The sequence below is a fragment of the Plasmodium yoelii genome (assembly GCF_900002385.2).
Source record: "Plasmodium yoelii strain 17X genome assembly, chromosome: 11".
In the NCBI taxonomy this organism is placed as follows: domain Eukaryota; phylum Apicomplexa; class Aconoidasida; order Haemosporida; family Plasmodiidae; genus Plasmodium; species Plasmodium yoelii.
In genome coordinates this window covers 637015-663331 of record NC_036183.2, presented here as the reverse complement: position 1 = coordinate 663331, position 26317 = coordinate 637015, and the positions used below count along the sequence as shown (strand labels likewise).

The following is a 26317-nucleotide window of genomic DNA, read 5'->3' as shown; positions in this document are numbered from 1 at the left end:
TAATAATTTATATTCTTATATTTTTTTAATCCAAATTAATAATTACAAATTTAGACAAATACTCTTAAAATGACGTTGCTCAGGTGTACCTACATTAAACCATTAAAACATGTTTTACGTATTTTGCATATTTTTCATATTTTTCACATTTTACATTTTTCACATTTTACGCATTTTACATTTTTCACATTTTATAAATGCACTGATTTTATGACCATTTGTGTGCATATTTTTTTTTTTATTTCATAGCTAGCTTTTTTAAATTTTATCCAAAAAAAAAAATTATTACTTTGAGATATTACTCTAGAGTAGCAACGGTATGTTTGGTCGCTTGCTTATACATTGTTTGTCTATTTTAAAAAAATTTAATTCGTTAGTTTTATTTTTCGATTAATGAAATGTAATATCTAGGGGACAAAAAATATACATATGGCATATATATGGGTATAATATGGACATAATATGGGCATAATATGGGCATAATAAAATAAAGGAATAGGGTTGTGTGTGTGAATACTGTTATTTAAAAAAGAAATTGCGGGTTATTTTTTCCCTCTAAATTATGATTAGAAATATATAGAACTAAGAAAATGAAAATTCAGATATTATTTTATAATAAGATGTTTTTGGGTCAATATCCATTTCGAGAAGTTGTATTTTATTCGGGGTTATATGTTCAGTCAATAATTTTGTTAAGTCAAAATTCGAGTAATAATCTGGAAATATTTTTGGCTTTCTGTTCATGTAAATTCTACTTAAATGGGAATTTTTCATTAAAGTTAAATGAGGAGTTATTTTATTTTGTTCATTTTGTTCTTTTTTATTATTTGGCTCATTTTTATTATTTGGCTCATTTTTATTATTTGGCTCATTTTTATTATTTGGCTCATTTTTATTATTTGGCTCATTTTTATGGTTATTCACATGTTTTCTACTATTATAGACTATTTTTATGTTCCTTTTTTCAAAACATTTTCTAAAAATATTTGCTAACAAAATGATGTAATCATTGCTTTCTTCATTTAAGCTTAAATATAAAACATCATTGTGAAATGTATCCAAACTTTTGAAATATAAATTTTTTTTATTAATTTTTTTAATTTCATTTATAGCTTCGTTAAAGGCTTCTTTTGATAAATCTATTTGTGTCTTATTTTTAACATATAAGATTAGTAACGAAATATGGAATTTTTCTTTTTCTATTATACATTCATTTAATAAATCAAATTTTGAAACAACAAATTTTTGTATATTCAACAATTCATTTATTATTATTTTGTTATCATTTAGAGGGATACATATAAAATAGTTTGGTTTTATATGACTCATTATATTCTTGCCTTTAAATAAATTATTTAACTTGGTGTTATTATAATTATTTTTATTAATTAAAAAACTGTGGAAACTGAGATATTTATAAAACAGCTTTTTTACATTCATTTATTCGTTCATTTTATGTATACATAGGAAAATGGAAAAAAATACCAAACTATTTTGTTACCATTTATTCTAGGTAATATTTTATCTACAATTAATTTGTATTTCCGTTTTCAATTGTAATTTCATGAAATGTTACTTTAATTTTATAGCTACAATTATATTTTTTTTTTTCGAAATAACCTGACAAGTAGCATATACAAATGCTTGCAGTTAAACAAAGCACATCGCGACTAGCTAACTGTTTTGTGGTAAATAGAAAGAAAGAAAATAAGTAAATAAATAAATGAGTAAATAAATGATTGAATAAATGAATGAATAAATGATTGAATGAATAAAATGCTGCAAAATATGGGATAATTTAATTATATGTGCATTGATAGACTGATATCCGAACGCATTCTATGTGAATATATTTTGTTCGCTATCTTCGAAAAAATTATAAAAAAAAAATGAACGTTCATACATTTTTGAACTTGAAATTTTTTTTTTTTTACATATATATTTCATACAAATAAAATGGATTTGTGATTTGCTTAATGTTATAACAAATAGAACACGAAAAAATGAATATTTTTTCTATAATTTTCCAAAAAATAAATTATAAATAATAAAAAGTGTTTAAATGTAGAATATTTTTTTCTCTATCTTTATTATCCATAGCAATTTGTATGGAAACAGCTTTTAAGTTGTGATGTTATGATGTTGTGATTTTTTTTTTTTTTTTTTTTTTTTTTACAATTTTTACCTGACCAGTTCATGTTATTATAAAAAGGTATAATATAAAATTTATGTTTTTTTTTATGCTAGTATGTTTTCCAATGTCTCTAAAATAAATGGTGTGAAAAGATTAAGATCTTTGAAAAAAAACATAAATGATAACTTATCTGGAACAAAAAAGAACAAGAAATTAAGTTCAAAAACAGCAAAATATATAAATTATTATTTTTGCAAAAAAAAAAAAGCTGATGATAAAATAGCTTTTAATATAGAGAAAAAAAAAAAACTTGAATATACACCATCCCTTTTTCAAGTTATATATAATATCAAAGATGACAAATTTATAAATATAAAAAAGTGTAACATTTTAGAACTAAATTCTGGGGATAAAAATGAAGAGAACAAATTGAATATAATAAAAAATAATAAAATAAATACAGAATGTTTTAGTAATGTTAGTAATGCTAGTAATGAAGAGGTACGAGATTGTTTGGATAATAAAATAAATTTAAATAAAACTGATAAAAATGAGAAAATATTAGCTAAAGAAAATTATATATATAATAAAATTTTACAAAAAAATGATATGATATCAATACAACCATGTATAACTATAAGAAAAGATAAAATGTTAAAAGATTTGAAAAATATGGATATTATAAATAACATTATTGATATAAAAAAGAATAAAGATGTGTGCAACATTTATTTGATTACAAGTTTAATTAATATATATCATGAAAATAATTATAATTATTTAATTTTAAAAATAATAAAAGACATGAAATATATTGTAAATACAATGAATAATAAAATAGTAAGCTTATTATTATTTAATTTATATAAATATTATATAACATGTTATATTAAAAAAATATATGAAAAAGATAACATAATAAATTTAAGATCCCATTTTAACATTTTCTACATAATAGATCATAATTTAAATAATTTGTGTGAACAAACATATGAATTTCTAAATATTAATGTAATAAAAAATTTTCTTATATCTATATCTTATGATATTGAAAAAAATTTATATTGTGAAAAAGATATGTCTATTTTAAGTAAAATAATTTTTGTCTATTCTTTTTTTTTGGATAAAAATTATAAATTATTTGAATTATTAATTGGAAGAATATTCAAAAGTTTGAAAATAAAAAAAGAGAAAAATAAAAATCTAAATAATTTGTTTATTATCCGAACCAAGATCGAAAATATATCTTTAATAGCTTTATCTTTTGAAAAATTAAATTTATATTCTTCAAAATTTACTTTTTTACATTCTTATATAATTTTGAGAAAAATAAATAGATTAATAAAATGTGGTGAAAAATTATTATTATTAAATAAAAAAAAAAAAATATTAAAAAAAAAAAATTTAAAGAATATAAATTTATTTCCTATGCATTCCCGTGATAAGTTAGACACCAAATTACCATTAATAAATTTAAAAGATATATTTATTTATTTATATATTATCAATAAAAATAATATAAAAAATAATCGTTTTATAATATCTATCTTAAAATATGCACAAATATTTTTTAAAGCCAATTTTGAAAATGATAAAAAAAATTATATTTATTCATATTTTCAGAATGTTGCTAAAAAAAAAAAACAAATTAATAACACAACAGGGTCTTTAAATATTTATGACAATTCGTTAAAATATTTTAGAGATAATTTAAACTTAACAAATTTGAGAAATATTAATAAAAAATGTAAAAGTGTGAATGGTTGTAATAATGAAAGGGTGAGCATACTTGACAGTTACAAGTGCATAGCATTAAAAGGGGGTAATAATAATAATAATAAAAATAAAAACAAGAATAAAAATAAAAAAATAAATAAAATGCTGGCTCTACATTCATTGTATATAATTAACAAAAATAGACAAAAAAAGTTAAAAACGTGTCACAATCATGGCGATAATAATAATGGCGATAATAATAATGGTGATAATAATGGCGATAACAATTTTATCATTGAAAAGGTGGATATGGAAAAAATACAAAATGATAAGGATGATATATTTCCATTTTTAATAACTACGAAAAAATATATGAATTATTATTTGGTAGATTTAACATGTATGTGTATTTTTTTAAATTATTTAATTAATTATGATTATTTATTTTTAACAAAATTTGAAACATTTAATTGTTTAACAAAATTATATATAGATTTATTAAGAAAAACAAATTTGAAGGAAATTCATTTTTTTTATTTGTTCAGAATATTTGAAATTAATAGAAAATTAAATATATACAATAATTTTTTAACCAAATTATTATATTCATCTATATATTTTAAATGTAAAAAAATAATAGATATGAACACAAATAAATATGATTATAATAAAACAAGATATGTAAATAATTTTAACAATACAAATTTGTTTTTTTCCAAATTATATGAACAACATACATGTAATTATTTAGTTAAGAGCTATATAGAATTATTAAAAAGTAAAAATATAGATATAAAATTATTTAATTGTATTAATAAATGTTTATCTATTTTTTTGGAAAATAAGACAAACTTATCAACTAACTATATAACACTTTACAAATGTTTAAAATTATTATATTTAATAAATGAAAATGTAATATTAGGAATGAGGAGAAGAGATATTTTTAAAGATGAACAAAATTATATATTTTATGTGATTACAAATTTAGAGAATATAAAATGGGATACACTAAATAATGAATATGTACTAAAATATTTTAAATATATAAATAATTTAACCAAAAATAAGAAAAAAAAAAAAATATATAATTTAAATTTTTGTAAAAAAAATTGGATAAAGATTGAAAAAATAAATCAAAAATTATGTCTCACAATAAATAAAAGAATATGTAATTTAAATTTGATCGAAATAATCAAATTATATTTATATAGTAATTATAATTTTGGGAAAAAAAAAATTAATTTAGATAATTTATTTAAAAATATATTACAATATAGTAATATTATTAATGAACAAATTCAAGATGAATATTTTTTTATCTCTATTTTTAAAATAACAATCTTTAAAATATGTCTAAATTTTCAAGAATATAAAAATAAAAACAAACTTGTAGATAATATAAATAAATATCCAGATTGGACACTTATTTTAAATTTGCTAATATTGATAAAAAAACAAATCAAAAATAATGTTAATCAAATAAAAAAAAAAAACATTTATTTAATGTTAACGCAATTATTTTTTTGCTTAAGCCTTATTTTTAAACAAAATATATGGGTGTATAAAAATTGGAGAAAAATTAATTTGTGTGCAAAAAATTGGAGAAAAATAAATTTGTGTGCAAAAAATTGGAGAAAAATATCTAAAGCAAATAACATAGAAATAGTGGAAAATTTATATGAGATAATAAATATAATTTTTAAAAAAGGGTGGGTTTGTAATAATGATGATAAAAATTTTCTTATATATATATATCTCTTATATTTTAATAGAATGATAATAAAAAAAAAAGAAATAAAAATTAAATTTTTTAAAAAAAAAGAAGGCAAAGAATTTTTACAAATAACACAAAATTATATAAATGAAATGAATAAAATATTAAATAGCCCTTTAGTTAATTCAAATATAGCATATACAAATTCATTATTATTATTTTTTTTATTTAAATATAAGATATTTTTAATAAATTATAAAAATCGAAAAAATAAAAATAAAATGTGTCTCTCTATTAACAATTCAATATTATATCGTAATTTATTAAATTATAAAAATGATTATAAGTTATTTCAAATCTTATTTTTTACAATAATTTACAATTATAATATTTTAAATAATTATAATTTTACTTTTATTTATACACCTTGGAATTATTTATATAATAATTCTATTCTAGAGACACAACAACATTCTACATTCTCTTTAGAAAATAAATATTTAAGAAACAATTTTTATGACACAATTCCAAACAAAAAATATACATTATATTATAATTTAAATGATTGGAATAACTTAGCAACTATTTTGCAAAAAAATTATAGATCCACAAATATTTTATACCTTTTTATTTGCCGTAAAAAAGAAATTGAGCATTCTCTTAAGTTGGCATCATTTCGCGCATCCAATTTGGGTCCCCCATTTTGTAGGCTCTGAATTTGGCAAAAAAGGAGAAAAAAAAAGGGGAAAAAAAAGGGGGAAAAAAAAGGAGAAAAAAAAAGGGGAAAAAAAAGGAGAAAAAAAAGGGGAAAAAAAAGGAGAAAAAAAAGGAGAAAATTATTGTGAATTATTGTGAAAATTTTGTGAAAATTATATTTCCCCATTCACTTGTTCACTATTATTGTTCACTATTATTGTTCATTTTATTTGCTAATTTTTATGTTCATTTTTATGTTCATTTTTATGTTAATTTTTATTTGCTAATTTTTATGTTAATTTTTTATTTTTGGGGTTTATATATGCTGCTCCAAAACAATACGTATCGACTTATTTTGTTGTAAGCAATAAAAAAAAATAAAGCCAATATAAGCATGCAAAATAATACCCACCAAATTAATATGCTAATAAATATAAATGTAAATACATATCATACATGCAATGTATAGTAGTTACAAATTGATGTAGCATGGAAAAATATTCTCATATTATATATTTATTTATTTATTTGTACAATTTTTTTATTTCACAATTTGAATTTTTTTTCGATATTTAACAAAATTTGACTTAAAGTTGTAGAAAAATAAAAAATTTAAGAAAAACACATTTATACTGACAAAGAGTTTTATTGCTCATTTTACAATTTGAGATTTTTTTTTTTTTTTTTGATAATTGAAAAAAATGGATGAAAATAATAAAGAAATAAAAAATATAGATGAAGAATTACACAACAGATACAATGAATTATGCAAAAGAATAGAACTAGGAAATGATAATAAAAATTGTGATGATATAAAAGAGATGAAAAATTTATTAATAGATGCTCTTATAAAATATGAAGCTATAAAATTTGGAGATTTTATTTTAAAATCAAAAAGAAAATCTAAATATTTTGTTTCAACAGGTTTTTTAAATAATGCTATTTCAGCAAATATTATTTCTTTTTTAATATCTAATTTAATACTTTCAAAAAACATTCATTTTGATTATTTATTTGGAGCCTCATATAAAGGAATACCAATTGTATCACTAACTAGCCATTTTTTACTTAACACAAATAAATTTCATAATATATTTTATTTATATGATAGAAAAGAAAAAAAAGAATATGGTGATAAAACTATTATAGTAGGGAATATAAAAGAAAATGATCAAGATTGTGTAATAAATAATAATTGTTGTAATCCACAATTTGAAAAAAAAAATAAAAAAAAAGTTATAATAATAGATGATGTATTTACTTGTGGAACTGCTTTAACTGAAATATTTAACAAAATGAAATATTATCCAGATTTACAAGTTGTTGCATGTATAGTTCTTCTTAATAGGAATGAACATGAAATAAATGAACATAATGAAAAGGTTTATTTTAAAGATTTATTCGAACAAAAGCATAACATTCCGATATACAGCATCCTTAATTTCGAAGAGGATATTTCACATTTTGTTAAATAATTTGGAAAAAAAAAAAAAAAAAAAAAAAAAAATAAAAAAAAAAAAATAATAAAAATAATATAAAAAGAGAGAGAGAGAACATAATGATGGTGATTTTCTTTTTTCTTTTTTAATCTGAGTTCTGTATTTGCTTTCATAAGTTTTTAAACGAAAAAAAAATAAAATGAAAAGAAAAGAAAAGAAATAAGAATAGACGTGCATATGGCATAATACAATCCACATGCTTATATATGTATATATAAATAAATGAGCACACACACACACACATATATATATATGCAAGTGTATATTACTGTATGTGTATATATATATATATATGTATATGTATATATATACTATGATAAAATAAATAATAACACAAATAATACGTGATATATAGACAGTAAAAAGTAAGCATTTATTATCTAAAAATATAGAAAATAAAAAAAATAAAAGGAAAAAATTTGGGGAGGTAAGTTATTTAATCATTAAATTAAAAAAAAAAAAAAAAATAATATATATATATGTATATGTATATATATATTTCACATCACTAATAATATATATGCCTTGATATGTTTTCTTTTTCCATAAGCATATGTATCATATTTGGGCAGCATTTTAAAGCTCATATATAAGAATATACATATGAGCAAAATGAACAGATTAGAAATATATAAATAATAATTAAATGTTAAGGTGCTAACATAGGGAGTCCTAAAATACACCAAAAAAACAAGGAAAAAAAAAACAAGAAAAAAAACAAGGATGGAATTTGGAATTATATTTTTCTAAAATTTTCCTGCTTGATTTATTTATTACTTCAATTGTTAATTATATATTAAGCATAATTATGTGTATATTAACAACATTTTTTTTTATTATCCTTAATTGGTTTTGCATTTAAGTTTATGTTAGCTCTTCCTTTTTGTTGATTTTCGAGTTGTGACTTATTTTTTATTTCATATGCCATTGTTTTAAATGCTTGTTCAACATTATGAGATATTTTTGCTGATGTTTCTAAAAATTGAATATTACAACTTTCAGCTAGCTCTTTTCCTTCTTCATAGCTTACACTTCTGTCGTTTTTTAAATCAATTTTGTTTCCTATTAAAATTTTTTGAACATCTTCCGATGCATATCTACAAAAAAGTTAAATTAAGCAAAACATATAAAAAATTCATTTATGTGTTTTATTCGTATGAATCGTGCAGGTAATAATGCAACCACTGTGTGTGCAATATAAAACTGGAAAATGTAGAATGGAAAAATGGAAAAATGTAGAATGGGAAAATTGATTTTTTCTTCGTTCTTCTATCATCTAACTATCTACATATAAATAAATACATATACATGTACACACATGAATAAATTTTTAAGCGTACTTTTCTATTTCGATGATCCAATTTTTGACATTATTAAAGCTATCTCTATCGGTTACATCGTATACTATTATTATACCTGAATGGTTCAGAAAAAAAAAAAAATATATATATATATGCATGGAATATTCTGAACAAATCATAAAATGTATTTGCATTCATAAAATGTATTTGCATTCGTAAAAATGCGTATGCGTGTATAAAAAAAACATTTGTTGATTTCACAAATATTTTAAAAAACAAACCTTGTGCTCCCCTATAATATGAGGATGTTATTGTTCTAAACCTTTCCTGTCCCGCTGTATCCCACTGAATTATTAAAAACAAGAAAAAAATATGGATATTTATTATATGTTTAGCTAGCTATTTTAGTGCACATTTTACATTAATATTAAAGCAATATATATTTTTTTTAAAAGAGATATATTGTATTACTATTTGAAGTTTTATAATTTTATCATCAATTTCTATTGTTTTAATTTTGAAGTCAACTCCTATTGTGCTAATGTAGCTATCTGTATATGTATCATCCTAAAAAGCAAAATAAAAAAATAAAATAAAAATATAAAAATATAAAAAAAATAACTAACGATTATAGCATTTGCAATTACAACAATGGTAAGGCATGTATATGTTGTTACGAATAATGAAATAGAAAATGTGAAACATAAAGAGGAAAGCAATTTTTAATATCAGCATATGTCTATCAATGTGTATTGCATGCTTAAATGTATATATCTTTATTTGTATTAAAACTGTGTCGTTATTTCTTAGTTTATAAAATAATTTTAATAAACCCTCTATTTTCATTTATTCTTTTCTTTTGCATGCTTTCTTCTTTTATCACAAAATAATAAAAATTATTCTCATATTGCAAGAATGAATATATGGATATACATATATATATATATTATGTTCGTTCAAATTTTAAGAGTTTGGTTACAGCAAAACGAAGGAGTAAACAAGATTTCCCAACACCACTATCCCCAATTAATAAAATTTTAAATAAGCTATCACTGTAAAAAAAAAAAAAAAATAATATAGCTATTTGCAACTACATTAGGAATGTATTAGAGCATTTGCAAGCGTATAATATGTGTTTGATATTAGTATATATGGCTTGTATAATATACATACATATACATATGCATATATATATATACATACATATATTATATATATTTCTGGAAAATATTATATAATGCTTATATAATATATGTATATTATGTTTGTAAATTGCTAATTCTCCAATTGTAAAAACTTACTAGCTATCATTCATTTTGGATAGGAAAAATTCTATATTATTAATAATATAAAAATATATAATAACAAAAAAAAGGGAATAATTGTCAAGCAAATATAATACTTAGAATTAATGCTAAATTAATTGGGAAAATATATAAAATAAAATAATAATAATAATATATATATCAATATAAGAATAAAAATTAAGGTAAAATGAAATTTGATAAAAACATAAGAAAGAGTATAAAATAAAATTGCTAATTATATGATAGGTTTATTCATCTATATTAAAATAATGATAAGAAAAAAAATCATTGTATTATTACATATTATTAATGTATTATGCGTATGTATAAATTTATGTTAAACTTATGTATGCATATATTTGTTTACATGATAATTAATATATGAAAAAAAAAAAATTATATAATATTATGAACATGTTCATAAAAAAAAAAATTAAAAATAATAATAAAATAAAATGAAACAAGAAATTATGATAAAACGAAAGAAAAACACAAATATGTGATATAATAATAAAACATTTTAAAGATAATAACATAAAAAAAAAATAAATAATAATATAAGATATTTTTTAAAAGTGCTAGTTCTAGATTTACACGAATAATTTTGATACATTTACATAAAAAACAAAAAGTATAAAAGTACATAATAAAATAAAATAAAATATGAGAAAAACTTCAAATAAATTATATACAGTACCAAATCACTGTAATGATAATATTCCAACACACCATTTAATAACTGTGAAATATGCCAAAATAAAATAGGAAAGAAATAATGTATATATAAACACACACACACACAAAAAAAAAAAAAAAAAAAAAAAAAAGAGATAATTTATAGTGAGTTACATTTATTTTTTCCATTATAAGCTAGCTGTATATTTTTAAATTATATGTATTTACTTTATAAACTATAATTAGGTTAATCATTTTTAACAACTTCTCTTATTTGTATATATTATATATATTGCGTATTATATAATTTTATAGACTATTCTATTTTTATATACAACATAAGTTTACATTTGTGTAACTATGTTGAATAATTTTTATATATGCATATGGGGGAAGGGGGAAAAAAAAACAACAATATAATAATTAATGGCTATTTATATGACGTTTAAAAATTTGATAACATCATTGTGTATATATTTTTATTATATATATAATATTAAGAATAAATATAGGGAAATTCAATTTTAAAATGATTATCTATACATATTTATATGTTTGTCTATATATACATGACGTAATGGAAATGTTTGTAAACCTTTACATTCATAAAATTAAGTAATAATAAAAATCCAAAAAAAATAATTGAACATTTATTTGAAAAACTAAATACATTATAAAAGTATACCTAAAAAACAAACATAATATCTTCCATTTTAACAGTATGTCTATTCTTCCCTTTTTTTTTTTTTTTTAAGGATAAAGCATTATGAATTTTAAATATTAGCTTACTATTTATGTATTTCATACTAATTATTTTTTTTTTTTTATGTGTTTGATATTTATGGCTAGTCATGGCCTTATTATATATCATTCAAATGAGTTTTAAAATAGTAAAAAAAATATAGAGAGAATGTTCCAATTTTTTAAATTAGCTCGATTTTCCTTATTGGGATACACACATAATAATGACGATGGTGATGGTGATGTGATGGCAATGGTAATAACAAGTTTGCTTTATCATATAAGAAATGCATATTAACTATTTGTAAAAAAAAATAAACAATTCCCAAATAATGGTAACATAAATAATAACATTTCTACAAGCCAAGAAATGAGTGAAAAAAATATGCAAAATCTGGAAAACGATACATATTTTTTTTACTATTTTTGAATGTCATTATTTCGGGATATAATATTTCTTAGAATAACAATTCTCAAAATGAATAACTGCATATAAAAAAAAATTGAATGTTATTATGCATATTTTTATTTCTTGCAATTTAATTTTTTTTTTTTTTTTTTATAATTATTAAATTATTCAGGAGTTTACAAATTAATAAGGTGGATATATATAGCTTGCTCTGCTCTCCCTTTTTTTTCTTTAAACATTTATAAATTTGGAGTATCGATTTATTCCTCTTTTTAATAATTGTGAGGGAAAAGGGCTAGTTTGGTAATTGAAAAAAAAAAAAAAAAAAAAAAAAAAATATATATATATATAACATAATTAGAGGGACACACGAACATGTAAGAAATATAATGTATATAACTTTATTTTCGATGTACTGATAGTTTGTTGTTTTTTCGTTTTAGAAATACACACGTATACTATCATTCAGCCAAATATTTAACACTAATTTATGAGATATCGATCATAAGAATATTTATTTAGAGCAACATCACAATCTTATTTTGTGGTACATGTATATCTAGATGGAGAAGTACAAACTTTTTTTAAACGAAATAAAAGAAGAAAATATAAAGATAGGGAAAAAGATAATATATGTAAATAATAGAACAAAATACAAACACAACAATGGAATAAAAATAGAATACAATAAATATTTTATAGATAGTTACGAAAATGAGAAAGATAAAAATGTGTATAAATATTATAAACACAAAATATTAAAGAGTAAAAAAAAAAAAATATATTTAAATAATGATTTTCCATATTTTGAAATATATAAAAATACAAATGATGCATTTAAAAATAATTTAAGAGGATATAACATTTTAAAATTGCTGAACAATTATAATGAATTACAACTATTTGATGTGTCTTCAAAACATAAATTAGAAAATATAAATTATTTATATAAACATTTTATAGAAATAATAATAAAAAAAAGAGATTTATATAATATTAACCATATATTAACATTAACAAAAAATATAAAAAAAATTAATTATTATAATCCTTATTTTTGTAAATTAATATGTAAAGAAATATGTTTAGATATATATAAAATAAAAAATCTTTATCATATAACAGGGTTTATAGATTTCTTAATGCATTTTAATATATTCAATTTTTATTATTTAAATAAAATTTATAAATATATTATTTATTTAATACTTGATAATAATAAATGGAAACTTAATACAGATATTATAATAAGTCAGAATTATTTAAAAGATAAAAATATACAAATAGTTGAAAAACAAACACCAAATGATGAAGAAACAGATAATGATCTTTTATTGATTGAACCAAATGATATAATTATTTTATCTGAATCTTTTTTTAAATATAAATATTTTGATATAAATTTATTATTATTAAAATTATATTTATGTAATCATGATAAATATCCAAATTTAAGAAAACCAAATGTGTTATATAATTTATCAAAATTATGTAACTATTATATTTTTATAAATAAAAATTATACATCATATTTATTATCAAATATATGTAAAAATGTTATTATTGATATGAATAATTATACCGATTTAAATGATAGAATTTTACTATTAAAAAGCTTTTATAATATTTTAGAATTTTGTAAAAACGAAGTAAATTTTGACATGTACGATATAATTATAGACAATTTAAAATATCCGAATAAATCTGAATTTTTAAAAGAAAACCAAAATATTCAACAAGGGGAAGAAGAAGGCATATCGAGTTATATCTTAACAAAAAAAAGCAAGGCAGAAAAAAGCAAGGCAGAAAAAAATACCGATTACCATAAAAATGGTAAAGTTCCATCTCTAAATTATCCCATAAAATTGCATTCATTCTATAGTGATAGTGATATAAATTTAAAAAAACATAAAATAAATTATGGCTATACAACTTTTGACATTTTAAAAAATATAGAAAAATTAAATTTATCAAATAATAAAATAGGTACTATATTTGACACAATTAAATATATTATTTTATTTATTGAATTAAAAATTTTGTCTATGTTTCCTTTTAAGAAAAAAAATATAGCTGAAATAAATTTTTTAAAAAGAAAAAATTTTGAAAGAGATAATGATAAAAATATTTATAAATATATTTCACAAAATATAAACAAAAAACAAAATGATTACATTGAACAGATACTAAAAAGAAATAAAAATGAACAAGAAGAATTTGATGATTCTAGTATGGATTTTTTATTTTATTTAAATTATAAAAATGTTCAGAATGATAAATATTATTTAGGAGACTCCACAAAAGAAGAAAATGAAGCCATAGCAGATCAGATCAAGCATAAATACGCAAATATGACCCAACAAAATGGTGAAAAAAATGGTGAAAAAAATGGTGAAAAAAGTGATGAAAATGAACAAGAAAAACCAAAAGAGAAAACCCCCGATGTTACATCAGAAGATATTGATAACTACATAAAAAATAAAAAAAATATTCAATTTAATTTAAACGATGATACTTATTATTCTCACATATTTTTCCACTTATCTTCTATACAGGTTTGAAAAAAAAAAAAAAAATATAATAAAATAAAATAATAAAAAAAAAAATAATATAATAATATAATAAAAATACTATTGCACACACTTTTGGATATACTTAAAAAAATATTTACCAACTAGCTATTTTAGCCAAAATACATGTAGACAATGTTATTATTTTTTTTAACAGCTTAGTAAAACAGAAGAGGAAATACTAACAAGCTGTATTAATGATTTACTCTCTTTTAAAAAATATTTGCAAATCTTTGATGTGAATAACATAGCTGAGTTGTTTTATTGTGTAACTATCTTTCAGATTATTCGAGTTAGCCAAAATAAAAAAAAAAAAAAAAAAAAAAAAATATAAAAAAAAAAAATATAATAGTGATAATAAAAATACATGTACTTTTTGCACACAGGGGTTCCAATCGGGTACAATAATAAAAAACAAATATGGATATTCCAGAATAAAAAACAAAAAGGAAAATGAGGAACTATATAAAATATTGTCCGATATTATAATTAAGAAAATTATTAACATAAAGGAAGAAAATTTATACAAAGTAATTTTATCCTGTGCAAATACTGCTTATTCGGTAAAATAAAAATGTACTTGAAAAAAAAAAAAAAAAAAATATATATATGTAGACAAGATATAGAAAAGCTCTAAATTTTTCTCTTCGTTTTTTAGGACGTTTATTTGAATCACTTTTTAAAAAATTTTAATAGATATATAAAATTTAGTAAGATGAGAAAATTTATAAATTGTTAAGAACTTAACATAATTAAATTTTTCGATTGAAGAATATAATCAGCTGAAAATTGTATATTCGAATGAACAATTTTCGTTTTAGAATAATTTGATTTGAAAAAAATATGAACTTCTCCAGCTAGCTGTTTTAATGTTTTTTCTGAAAAAAAAAAAAAAAAAAAAAAAAAATAATAATAAAATAAAAAATACATGAATTAAATTGAATTAAATTAAATATGAATAACACAAAGATATAGCAGGTTTGTGAAACAAAGATCTAAGATAAAGATGAGTGATGATAGAAAATATGAAAAAATGCAAGTATGTATAAAAATGATTTTCTTTATTTTGTTTATATATAGCCAAATGGAATAAAGCAGAATAATTTTTGTAAAATAGCTACCTATACAATTGATTTGTATCGTTCCGTTTAATATTGCTGGTGATTCTCCTTTTGAAAAAAAATTGAAAAAAAATTGAAAAAAAATTGAAAAAAAATTGAGAAAAAATTGAAAAAATTGAGAAAAGGTATGATATTTTTTGCTTGTGGAAATATGAAAATATATTCTCACAAATTCATGTGTAAAATAGGAATATCTTTAACCATTTATATATGTTTGTATAACATAAAAATTGCTGTTTCATTTTAGTGTAAAATTTGTTGTTTTATTTTTTATTACTTGCAAAGTTAGGGAATGTCCATTTTATTTCTTTTTTATTATCAAACTGGATTTTTCCCTAAAAAAAACAATTAAGCAAAAATATAATTTTATTTATGTTATTACAAATTTTTTAACCATTAAAGATTTATTTTTCATACGAAATTGCATTTTAAAGTGTGATTAATAATATCAAAAGGAAATGGTAATCTAAAAAATAAATATTCATCTGTCTTTTGTTTTAATTGGATGTATGGGAAATTGTTATTTCTTTGTAGTGTTATATTTATCTCTATATTTTTTTCATTTAGCATTTTAGTTTTATATGACCCTATAAATAATTATAAAAAAAGTTTTATTATTTTACCGCTTTATGATTTTTACGATATTCTTTACATTTTTTTATATCAATACCAAAGAAAGGACTTGGCAAATTTTTATAATAATATGTAATTATCTTATTCTTTGGATGTTTGCATGGATATTGTATCTTTAGATTTTTGCCCCTACATTTTAAAACAATATGCATGTGTGTGTGTGTATATGTACATGTACTGTGCATGTATATGTGTGTATATTTACATGTACTGTACATGTATATTTTTCATTTTTTTTTTTAATAACTTTTTTTCAAAGATTGAGAAACTGTCAGTATATATATCGCAATCTTCGTTATCTAATTCAATAACCATATTTATGTCTAAATATTTTTCTCCTTGATGTTTTAATATTATTTCCCCCTAAATAAACAAAATTAAAAATTAAAGATTAAAAATTAAAGATTAAAGATTAAAAATTAAAGATTAAAAATTAAAAATTTTAAGTTTTAAATTAGCGGTATAGGTGTTGCATTGGGTTAGCGCATATATTTCAAGGTTGCGAATAAAAATTAAAATGTAATTTGTTTTGTAAACCTTTATTTTTGTATCATTATTTTGAGAGCTTGTTATAAAGCAGGTTAATTCTTCCTTTATAGTTATGCATGGAATAGTGTGTGTATTTTTCCTAGAAAATGGTAGTAAAATGGTAGAACATGACAGTAAAGTGATAGTAAAACGTGGTAAGATAACGGGAGTAGGGTCATAGAGAAACCAAATATATTGTCTATATAAATAAAGAAAGCTTTTTAAATTATTATTTTCGAAATATTTTATAATAAAAAAAAAAAAACTTACTCATATGTATATATAGGGGTATATGTTTGAATATTTTCTTTGTTATTTTTGGAATATTCATATTTTTCCAATTTATTTATTAATATTTTTTTATTTTTTTCAAAATATATAGAATAATTATAAAAATATAATAGATATAATGAATAAAAATAATTGGTTGTATTTTTATCATTTAAATAATTTTTTTTGTTAATAATATTAAAAAAATTTTGTAACAATTTGAAAAAAATATATTTTGTTTCATCATCTATAAGTACTATATTTTTATAATTAACAAAAGGAGGTTTACTATTTGTGTATAATATATTATTTGACATTTTATTTAATATATGATAAGAATGTTCATGATTTTTGTTATCAATATCAAATGGTTTTTCTTTATTATTTTTATTTTGTAAATTTTGGGGGGTATAGACATATTGTGTAATTTCTCCAAACTTTGGAATAAAATTAGTAGAATCTGAATTGTCTAGTTTTATTTTTTCATCAATATTGTTACTATCTTTTCTAATAAAATAATTTTTTATATCATTTAATTTATTTTCATTAATTATTAAATTTTTATTATTTGTTAAATATAAATAATCATAAAATATGGATACATTACTATCTAAAATATTTTCAGATTTATACATATCTCTTTTCATATAATTAAAAAAATAATTTTTATTTACAACTCGACCATATGGAATTGTATTGGCTATATAATAATCTAACTTGTTTTTTAATTTATGTATAATATAGATATTATTATTTTTACAAAAATATTGATCATATTTTATCATTATATTTTTAATATAATTTAATAAATCATTTATAAAATTGTAATAAAATAATTTTATACTATTATTTTTTATTATACATATATTATTATCATCATTATTATCGATAAATAATAAAATAATAACTATAAAATTTCCTTTTTTTCCCAATAAAAATGGATATAATATTTTATTTTTTATATGAATTTTATAACAACTTATTGTTTTATTTAATTCAAGAAAATTATCATATACCCATTTCTCTTCATTTTCTTTATCAATGATTTGGCTTTTAATTAAATATTCTATATTTTTTATTTTCAGTACGTTTATATAATCTGCATTCTGCGAAGGTTATTAAAAAAGAGGAAAAAAAAGAGGAAAAAAAAAGAGGAAAAAAAAAAGAGGAAAAAAAAAAGAGGAAAAAAAAAAGAGGAAAAAAAAGAGGAAAAAAAAAAGAGGAAAAAAGACAACAATGTGTGATAAAATGTGTGATAAAATGTGTGATAAAATGTGTGATAAAATGTGTGATAAAATGTGTGATAAAATGTGTGATGAAATGTGTGATAAATGCATATACGATATGGTTATGTTTCTATTCGCTTTACTGTCCAATATTGCATGGAATAATTTAAAATGAGCTTACTTGTAAACTCCTAGCATAAACTTCGATATTAACAAAAGTTTTAGTATATATCAAATTAGAACTATTCGGGGATGAATTATACACATATAATGCCCTAACCCCATTATTCATTTTGAACAAAATGGCGAGTTATATTAAAAAATATGTTTTGTCTCTCTTTTTAAATTATACATGTATATGAATATTTTATATTCTTGTTAAATGGTAAAGATGATTAAACACCGAATCGGGAAACAAACAAATAAATTTCCAAACCGAACAAATTAGATAGTAGTAATTATAATGATCATAACAAGGAATATCCCAATGTAGATAAACAAATTGAGATTCTAAAAGCATATGATGAATAAATAAGCAAACATTGTATGTGTAAGTTTGCCAAGTTTATAAAAATATAATGAACATACATAAAAAACTATGGCCACAGTATATTTAAAACAGCCAAAAACACAAAAACAATTATACACACATTATTACAAAAAAAATCACTATAAAAAATCACGATAAAAATCACTATAAAAAATCACGATAAAAATCACTATAAAAAATCACGATAAAAAAATAAACATGCAAAACTTCGCATTGCATATGCATGTAAATCATAAATGCATATGTACACAAACGAATATTTAAAAAAAATATATAATCCAATGTTGGATGAACAAAAAAATTATTAAAAAAAAAATACATACATACATATATATATATATATATATATATTATATCCTAAGAATGTTATCATGAAATTAGTAAAAAATTTATGGCTTATTATTCTACTACTACGACAAGCCATATTTATTGCCTTTTATTTTTTTTGGATATATTTTGAATAAATATATATAAAGATTAAATTTTACAATTTCATTAATAACATTAGTGAAGATGATAATAGGGCCTGGGATAGTGGGTAGAAGAAACAAAAAAAAAAAAAAAAAAAAAAAATTATTTACATGATTTTTTTGTAGATTCTTAATTCATACTAAATAACGAATTTAAAAATTTGAATAGATTTTTTTTAATGGAAGGGGAATGTTTTGAATATTTTTCTTCTATTATTTTATTATCTTTTTGAATTTGTTGACAATTATTATTGAGCATGTGTATATAATTAGTTTTGTTTGTTTTGGTAATTTTAGTATTTTCCTCATCATTTTGATAATCTGATAAATTATTAAATTCAAGGTTATAAACTGTAGTTTGTTTTTTTTTCTTTTTCATTTGTTCATTCATTTCGTTTATATAATAACATATATTACATATAAATATATTTTCATTTTTATTGGAATGTTTATTTATTTCACTGTTTAATTGGGCTGTCTTGTTCATATTATTATTGTGTGTTCCTTTTAAATTATATGGTATAGATACATTAGTTAATAAAATATATCCATTAGTTTTATGATTTTTACACACACCATATTGGATTTTATTATCTTTATAACAATATATTTTATTATAACCACTTTTCTGTTCTTTAACTTTTGATAATGATGCACAAGAATTTTTCCATTTAACTTGTGAATAATAAGTTCTTTCTTTTGAGCTTATTGTTTTGTCTTTATCATGATATGATTGTTCAACACATGTGCCATTATTCCCCAGTTTAATAGCATTTCTACATTTATTTGTATATTTTAGCTTGTTCATTTTACAAAAAAAAAGTTGTACATAATATGGTCTAGGCCCTTGATATAATATTAAAGAAATACGATGAAAATAAAAATAAAAATAAAAATGGAGATAAAAAAATTATTATGCAACGTTTAAGATATAATTACGGTTTAAAATTAAAGGAAAAAATGTATATACATATAAAAGTGGTGGCAATTAAAATGGAATGCCAATGTTTCCATTTATTGGATTAAAACATTTATTTAAAAATTTCATGGTTTATTTTTATTTTTTTCGTACAGTATTATAAGAAATTAAATTTAATCAATGTCTCAAATTTTAAATATTTTATTAAATTCAATGTCCAAAAATGAAAAACAAAAATTATAATAAGTATTATTTTGAATGAGGGAAAAAAAAAAAAAAGCTTCTATAATTTTTTAATACATATAATTCATGCACATACATAATATAAATTAAAAACAACTGTTATAGGTAGCTAAAATAAAACATATTGGATTTTATTAAATGTGAAAATATTAACAAGCAATAAAAAAAAATGTTTTTTTTTTATTTATTGTAAAAATTACATGAATTGTTCATAAAAAAAAAGTGTTTATACGTGTGTTTAATTTTACGAAATATATGATTAAAATTAAAACCTTTGTGTTTCAAATTGACAATGTGTTACAAGATTGATATGTTTTTTTTAAACTTAATATAATGAACAAGACATAATTAAAATTTTTTTCTTTTAAAGTGAAATTATGTTTTAGCATTTATGTCTATAAATTTTCAAATATTTATTGCCCATATTTATATATTTTTTCCACGTGTTCCTTTATAATTTAGTGGTAGCGCTACATTGAAAGTAAGAAGGAAAGGTGGGAACATTGAATAAATGAACAAATTTGGATACATGTATATTAGTTCCACGAAATGAGAAAAAAATATAAATTATAGTATTGGGGTGAAACTGACAAAGAATATAGTATCTTCTATGCTTATTGAGAATGTATATATATATATATATGCCCATAATAAAATTTTTTTAACTTTTTTTGGGAGACTATAAATATGAAGAATAGTTTATTATGTAATTCTTCATATCCCATTTGATTGTGACCTATAATTTTAGGATATAAAATAAACATACTAAAAACGAAGTGATATAAAAAATTAAAAACACAAATGTTTGCATATAATATGTTTTTATTTTCGGGGTCATGAAAAATGGTTATCTTTATATAATTCATATATGCATATAATTATATTTTTTATATAGTTTACACTATATAATTGTGGTATGTATTTTTAAACTAATTTTATTGAATTATCTTTTTTTTTTTCTTTGTTTATTTGTTATGTACTGCTTTGAAAAAAAAATGTAACTTTCATAATGGCTATTATAAAATATTAAGGAAGCAAGCCATGTATATTTTTGGAATAGCTTTTAAAAAAATATACATATATAATGTGAAATTCAATAGTATGTGAATAAATATATTTATCACAAATTTGCGTGTTTTAAAGAGTGGAAATAAAAAATATAATAATAAGCATGCTTCGTGATGATTATAAATAAATGCACATAAAACATTTATCTTGTTTAATGGGTACATATATATATATATACATACATACATATCTGCATTTCACATTTGAAGAGAGGAAAAAACGTGGATATAAAAACAATTCATATGATAAAACATATAGGTAACAATGGATGAATATAAATGTTCCTTATGTTTGGATGATATATATGTAAATACTGAAAAAAAACTATTTTTATTTGATATATGCAAACATAAAATATGTGGAGAATGTTTGGAAAATCATTTAAATAAACACAATAAGCAACATTGCCCACGTTGTAAAATCGCTATAACAAAAAAAAACGTAGTTCCATTTGATATAGAAGAAAAAATATATTCCAATCAAAAAAATATAAGAAGTAAATTAACTGAAATATTTAATAAAAAAAGACATAATTTTCAAAATACACCCTTATATAATAATTATTTAGAAAAAATTGAAGATATAATTTTTATGCTAACAAATGAATGTGATGAAAAAAAACGTAAAATTATTGAAGCATATATTAAAAGATATGAAAAAGAAAATATAAAATTAATAGAAGAAAATAATTCTCTTATATATGAAAATGAAAAAAAAAAAATTCATGAAATTGTTAAGGAAGAAGGGAACCTATATGAGATAATTAAACAAAGACCTATTGTAAATAAATTAAATAACGAAACATATGTTCATTCGCTAGTTAAAGAAAACCCTAAATTATTTAATGAAGTTAAAGTAACTAACATTTCTGAATCACAGCCACAACCATTAAACCCTGCTATCAGGAATGATACAGATATACCTGTACGTAAATTTGTTTCAGAAGAGGAGATTAAAAAATCTGACTATGCAGGAGGATATGATATTTCTATTGTTTTTAAGAGATGTGATCAGGAATTTAATTCTACCATATATCTCAATATATAGAATTTGTGTTTGTACATGTAAAATAAAAAAAAAAAAAAAATAAAAATAAAAAAAAAAATATTTGAGTAGGATTTATTTTATATTTCTCCTTTTAAAATATTTCATTTAGCTTTATTTATTACCGAATTTGTTTTATAATTTTTTTATTATATGAAATATATCGTCTATTTTTTTGTATTGTTATTATAGCTATGTTTTATGTCCACGCTTTTATTTATACTCCCGTGAACATTTTTGTGTTTAACCTGTATACACACACATATATATAAAAACATAAATCCACAATTTTGGATGAAATGTGGATATATAATAAAATATGTTGTGAAATTGCCATTGGTAATTACAATATAACATTTTTTTCGAGTTTCTATCAAAATAATCGATAGTATGCTACTTGTTCACACACTCATCCATTTATTATTATTATTATTATTATTATTATTTTTTTTTTTTTTTTTTTGTAAACTTATGTATAAAATATGAACAAGCTAGCGTTAATTTCACATTGGCTAGCTAATAATAAAAAAAAAAAAATTCGGGATTTTATGATATAATTGAGAAAAGCAAAATTTAAAAAAATAGCAAACAAATGAAAAGTGACTATTTTTAAATATTTCAATTATTCACAACATATGCTATTCATTAGGATATGCACCTTGCATACATTTTTATATAGCATCATAAAAAAAAAAAAAATAATAATAATAGTAATAATAATAGTAATAACAGTAAAATAATTCACATTTTAATATTGTTCTATAGGGGTTAACTAAAGAGTTATAGTAGTAATATATTTATATATATTATGGCTTGTTCTGACAAGAATATGCTTATATTTTTTTTCTTTTTTATTAACGTTGAAAAAAAAACTATCTAAAAACTTTTGTATTATATTACCGGATCCTTGATCTATGCAATAACTCCGAAGAGTTGAAAGAAAGATTTTATGAGAACAAGAAAATGTAAAATTTTTTATTTCATTTTCTATATTTTTATGAAATAAAAATAATATATATATATTATATGTACACATACAGGTATGTTCATATAGTTGTAGATTCCAAATAAGTAGCTTACTGTGAATAATACAAAAACAAAAGTGAAAGAAATAAATATTTCCAAACAAATTCAGGTATATATTCGTAAGATAACATCCGAAAAAAGTGGTATATATATAAAGGTGAGTGGGCAAGCTTGTATTTATAATTTCAAATTTGAAGGAAATAAACAAATAAAATATATGAATAAAAAAAATGGAAAAAGAAATAAATGATTTTTATGAAATTATTCAAAAGGAAATAATAAATTATTTTCTTGTACCAAAAGGAAAAAATGAATATTTAAGTTATGAAAGAATAAATATATTGATTCAAGATTTAGTGACATCATTAAATTGTAATAGTTATTATATTTATTCAAAATCAATTAATGATGAAAAAAAAAGAATAACAAATTATAATACAGTTTTATCGTGTTCTCCTAAGTTATTTTCTTTCATATTATTTCCCCAAAAACTAAATAGAAATTTATTAAATTTATGCAAAAAATGTACATTACTTTTTTCAGAAATTTTTGATAATATAGTTTGTGATTTACCATTTTTATTAAAGGCATTAGAAGATATAAAAGGAAATGATGATTTTTGTAAAAAAATAATAGAAATATGTGAGAACGTATATTTAAATGAAGAAAATGGTCGAAATATAAAAAACGATATTCGGTGCATAATTGGTAGATCAGATTATATGAAAAATGATGGAAATAATAGTGAAATAAAACAAATAGAATATAACACAATATCTGTTGCTTTTGGTAATTTATCAAGCACTATTTTTGAAGCTCATAAAAATATGATAAAAGAAATATATAAAGAATATTTTCCATACATGAATAAACAAAATCAAGAAGAAATATTTGAAATTTTAGACAAAAAATTTGATAACAATTTTCTTCAAGGCATTTCTACCTGTATAGAAAAAGTTCATAATATTTATATTGAAAATAGTAATCAATTAGAAAATAATAAAGTTATAACTATTTGTATTTTACATGATGATGATATAAACAGTTTTGATAAATATCAAACAAAATATGAATTAAGCAAATTAGGAATTAGTCAAAGATATTTTACAATAAAACAATTGCAAAACTTATTTGAAAAAAAAAAAATATTCTTAAATTATCCAAATGAAACATTAAAAGAATCTATAGATCGAGTTATAAATAATAATAATAATAATGGATGTAATGAAAAAAAAATAAGACCTGGAAAATTAATGATAAATTTAAATGACGATGATATAAATGGTTACGATATATATGATGGTGTAAAAATGTTTGAACAATATAAAAAAAATATTTTCGAAGTTAGTGTAATTTATTTTCGAGCCTTATATGCACCTTTACATTATAATGAAATAGTATGGGAATTAAGAGAGATGTTAGAATTTAGTGATTCTGTTAAAATTCCATCTTTGCCTTATCAGTTAGTTGGGTTAAAAAAAATTCAAATGTTATTATTAGATGATGATATATTAAGAAAATATATTTCTATTGATATAAATAAAAAAAAAAAATCAGAAGAACAAATATTGAATGATATGAACATGTTAAAAAAAACATTTGCTTTACAAATTGACCCATCATTAAATAAACATTCTGATATCATTTCTTATGCAATTAAAAATGAAAATAAATTTATACTAAAACCCCAAAGAGAAGGTGGACAAAATAATTTACATGGTAATGATGTTAAGGAAAAATTAATGCTTTATTATAAACCAGAAGAAAAAAATAAATTATCTTTTTATGTTTTAATGGAAAAATTATTTCCATCTCCATTTCCAACTATACATTGTAGAATAAAAGAGGTAAATAAAAATTATGAACAAAAAATTAATAAGTTATCTGAAGAAAATCAATTACAAAAAAAAAATTCGAATTATTGTGATGAGGAAGATACACAATTTATCGAATTTTCACTTGAACAGTCAATTTCCGAATTTGGATTTTTTCATAACATTATTTTTTTTAAGGATAAAAATATACTAAATGAACAAAAAGGATATTTAGTTCGAACTAAAAATGTAAACGAAAACGAAGGTGGTGCTATATGTGGTATATCATCTCTGGATTCGGTTTTCTTGGTATAATGTTATAAATGTGTGCCATATTCCAATGGGAAAGATACATCGCATGTATGTGTATAATATATATATATATTGTAAAAAATGAGTTGTATGTATTGGCAACTCTCTGCTTTCCACATTAACAATTTAGATGAATATTTTTCATTTTATCATAATTTTTTTTATGCACTATATGGTAGATTTTGTTATTTATTTTAAGACATATTGTTTATATTTTGTTGCGATGTATTTTTTTTATGGCATTTTTTATGCCGCGTTCATAAGTTTATTACACTTTCTAAATTTTACCGATATTTTTCCTGAACGTTCATAAAGCTTTCATAAATTT

At 20.2% G+C, this 26317-nt stretch overlaps 9 protein-coding genes across 9 annotated transcripts; 5 read left to right on the top strand and 4 right to left on the bottom strand.

Annotated features, from left to right (window-relative positions):
• Positions 1-582: 582 nt before the first annotated feature.
• Positions 583-1440, bottom strand: PY17X_1113700 (AKAP-like protein, putative; the record flags this gene model as incomplete). The annotated part of the gene is made up of 1 exon (XM_719860.1): positions 583-1440. One exon carries the CDS (start codon positions 1438-1440, stop codon positions 583-585), a length of 858 nt encoding a protein of 285 aa, XP_724953.1.
• Positions 1441-2248: 808 nt separating this feature from the next.
• On the top strand, positions 2249-6283 carry PY17X_1113600 (conserved Plasmodium protein, unknown function; the record flags this gene model as incomplete). The annotated part of the gene is made up of 1 exon (XM_022956473.1): positions 2249-6283. One exon carries the CDS (start codon positions 2249-2251, stop codon positions 6281-6283), a length of 4035 nt encoding a protein of 1344 aa, XP_022812376.1.
• Positions 6284-6964: 681 nt separating this feature from the next.
• Positions 6965-7738, top strand: PY17X_1113500 (uncharacterized protein; the record flags this gene model as incomplete). The annotated part of the gene is made up of 1 exon (XM_719834.2): positions 6965-7738. One exon carries the CDS (start codon positions 6965-6967, stop codon positions 7736-7738), a length of 774 nt encoding a protein of 257 aa, XP_724927.2.
• Positions 7739-8579: 841 nt separating this feature from the next.
• On the bottom strand, positions 8580-10378 carry PY17X_1113400 (ras-related protein Rab-1B, putative; the record flags this gene model as incomplete). The annotated part of the gene is made up of 6 exons (XM_022956472.1): positions 8580-8859; positions 9103-9178; positions 9345-9408; positions 9535-9630; positions 10043-10115; positions 10365-10378. 6 exons carry the CDS (start codon positions 10376-10378, stop codon positions 8580-8582), a joined length of 603 nt encoding a protein of 200 aa, XP_022812375.1.
• Positions 10379-12758: 2380 nt separating this feature from the next.
• On the top strand, positions 12759-15504 carry PY17X_1113300 (conserved Plasmodium protein, unknown function; the record flags this gene model as incomplete). The annotated part of the gene is made up of 4 exons (XM_022956471.1): positions 12759-14750; positions 14923-15057; positions 15152-15328; positions 15424-15504. The coding sequence occupies 4 exons, from the start codon at positions 12759-12761 to the stop codon at positions 15502-15504; spliced, it is 2385 nt and encodes a 794-aa protein (XP_022812374.1).
• Positions 15501-18835, bottom strand: PY17X_1113200 (conserved Plasmodium protein, unknown function; the record flags this gene model as incomplete). Its single annotated transcript, XM_022956470.1, has 9 exons — positions 15501-15643; positions 15887-15934; positions 16164-16221; positions 16304-16473; positions 16557-16648; positions 16767-16882; positions 17057-17147; positions 17318-18423; positions 18725-18835. The coding sequence occupies 9 exons, from the start codon at positions 18833-18835 to the stop codon at positions 15501-15503; spliced, it is 1935 nt and encodes a 644-aa protein (XP_022812373.1).
• Positions 18836-19693: 858 nt separating this feature from the next.
• Positions 19694-20371, bottom strand: PY17X_1113100 (conserved Plasmodium protein, unknown function; the record flags this gene model as incomplete). The annotated part of the gene is made up of 1 exon (XM_726071.1): positions 19694-20371. The coding sequence occupies one exon, from the start codon at positions 20369-20371 to the stop codon at positions 19694-19696; it is 678 nt and encodes a 225-aa protein (XP_731164.1).
• A 1686-nt stretch (positions 20372-22057) lies between these two features.
• Positions 22058-22840, top strand: PY17X_1113000 (CDK-activating kinase assembly factor MAT1, putative; the record flags this gene model as incomplete). The annotated part of the gene is made up of 1 exon (XM_022956469.1): positions 22058-22840. The coding sequence occupies one exon, from the start codon at positions 22058-22060 to the stop codon at positions 22838-22840; it is 783 nt and encodes a 260-aa protein (XP_022812372.1).
• Positions 22841-24093: 1253 nt separating this feature from the next.
• On the top strand, positions 24094-25992 carry PY17X_1112900 (glutathione synthetase; the record flags this gene model as incomplete). The annotated part of the gene is made up of 1 exon (XM_722981.2): positions 24094-25992. The coding sequence occupies one exon, from the start codon at positions 24094-24096 to the stop codon at positions 25990-25992; it is 1899 nt and encodes a 632-aa protein (XP_728074.2).
• Between the last annotated feature and the right edge of the window lie 325 nt (positions 25993-26317).